The 1700-nt window shown below is 36.2% G+C and overlaps 1 protein-coding gene across 1 annotated transcript; it reads left to right on the top strand.

Moving 5' to 3' along the window:
- The first annotated feature begins 229 nt into the window (after positions 1–229).
- On the top strand, positions 230–1487 carry LOC131856054 (type IV inositol polyphosphate 5-phosphatase 7-like). Its single transcript, XM_059207236.1, has 5 exons — positions 230–448; positions 556–749; positions 833–941; positions 1053–1201; positions 1332–1487. The coding sequence occupies exons 1-5, from the start codon at positions 251–253 to the stop codon at positions 1465–1467; spliced, it is 786 nt and encodes a 261-aa protein (XP_059063219.1). The 5' UTR covers positions 230–250; the 3' UTR covers positions 1468–1487.
- The last annotated feature ends 213 nt before the right edge of the window (positions 1488–1700 follow it).

The following is a 1700-nucleotide window of genomic DNA, read 5'->3' as shown; positions in this document are numbered from 1 at the left end:
AGTATTACCTAACAGTTTCGATTCTGATTGTGGGTGTTCTCAAACACATCAGAATTCTGTTTCCTACGAGAGTAATTCCTTCCAGACTTTATACTTTCATTCCAGACCAAATAGAGAATCTAAAACTTCTTCACTAGAACCCAAGCAAAAATTCAATCTTGTTGATCATCTCCCATTGGAAATGGTTAACACAATGAACTGCAATACCTCATTTGGATCATTTTCATCGGAGGGCGAAAAAGATTTCAGTATGAGATATTCCCTATCAGAAAGATCTTATTCAAGTGAGGAGAATTCAAGTGAAGAGTCAAATTACAGTTTGGTAGCCAGCAAGCAAATGGTTGGCATGTTTCTCTGTGTTTGGGTGAGAAGTGATCTGAGACAGCATGTCAGAGATTTAAGAGTCTCTTGTGTTGGTCGAGGGCTAATGGGCTACCTTGGCAACAAGGTAAGAAAAGTACAATCTATCATTCAACCCTAAATTCAAAGTAGAAACCTTACTATACTAAAATTATGAATAATCATTTCCTTGATAAGTATTTTACATTCTTACAGGGCTCTATTTCCATCAGTATGTCATTCCAAGGTACAAGCTTCTGCTTTGTTTGCAGTCATTTGGCCTCGGGAGAGAAGGGATGTGATATGATACGCAGGAATTATGATGTCATGGAGATTATAAAGAGGACCCACTTTCCACAAATGGACAAGATTTTAGGAAAGAAAACTTCAGAAAGCATTTTGGAGCATGAGTAAGCTTTATTTATGTATTCATATACTATGAATTGAAATTTAAATTGATCATCTAATATGGCCTTGTGATTCTATTGGGCAGCCGAGTAATTTGGCTTGGGGATTTGAACTATCGCCTTGCACTTCAACATGCAGACACTAAAAAACTTGTGGAGAAAAATGACTGGGAAGCTCTGTTGCATAAAGACCAGGTGGGTACATGATCTTCATAGCCGTGTTTGAATGAATCTTTAAAGTTAATTTTTCTGTAGAATCCAATCATGATATTTGGGTTTTAATCCAGTCTGCGATGCATATGGCAGCTTCTAATTGAAAAGAAAACAGGGAATATATTCGAAGGATGGAATGAAGGCAATATATATTTCCCTCCTACTTACAAGTACTGCAAAAATTCAGACCACTATGCAGGAGAAAACAGTGTATCAAGAACAAAAGGGAGGACACCAGCATGGTAAGTTCAATTAATGTACTTTCATGCTTTCGGGCTAGCACAGTATTTAGGGATAGAAGTAAATTTATATAAACTTTTGTTTTCTCCTAATGTTTGATGTATTTTTTCTTTACGATCTTTTGATGTGCAGGTGTGATCGTATTCTTTGGTATGGAAAAGGCTTAAGACAGCTCTGTTATGTATGTGGAGAATCAAAGATCTCTGACCACCGTCCTGTATACTCAATTTTTATGGCTGAGATAAAAATGCTAGACAAAATAAATTAAAATAACTTTAATGAGCCCAGGAACAATATTCCAGAAGGAAGAGATTACGCCCACACTAATACCTGTTATTAAGTTCTGATATACTTGATATTTAGTGATTAAGTTGTCACCGTGTATAATCTGTTAGATACATGTTACCTTTATTAAGGACCGGTTAGCCAAAGTATGGCAATAAGAAACCAGCAAGGCTCTTATTGTAAGCACTTGTTCTTGATAAAGCAACTATTCTTGAT

The sequence above is a fragment of the Cryptomeria japonica genome, chromosome 1, assembly GCF_030272615.1.
Source record: "Cryptomeria japonica chromosome 1, Sugi_1.0, whole genome shotgun sequence".
Classification (NCBI taxonomy): Eukaryota; Viridiplantae; Streptophyta; class Pinopsida; order Cupressales; family Cupressaceae; genus Cryptomeria; species Cryptomeria japonica.
Note: the sequence above shows the minus strand (reverse complement) of the source record. Positions and strands in the feature narration are given on the sequence as shown.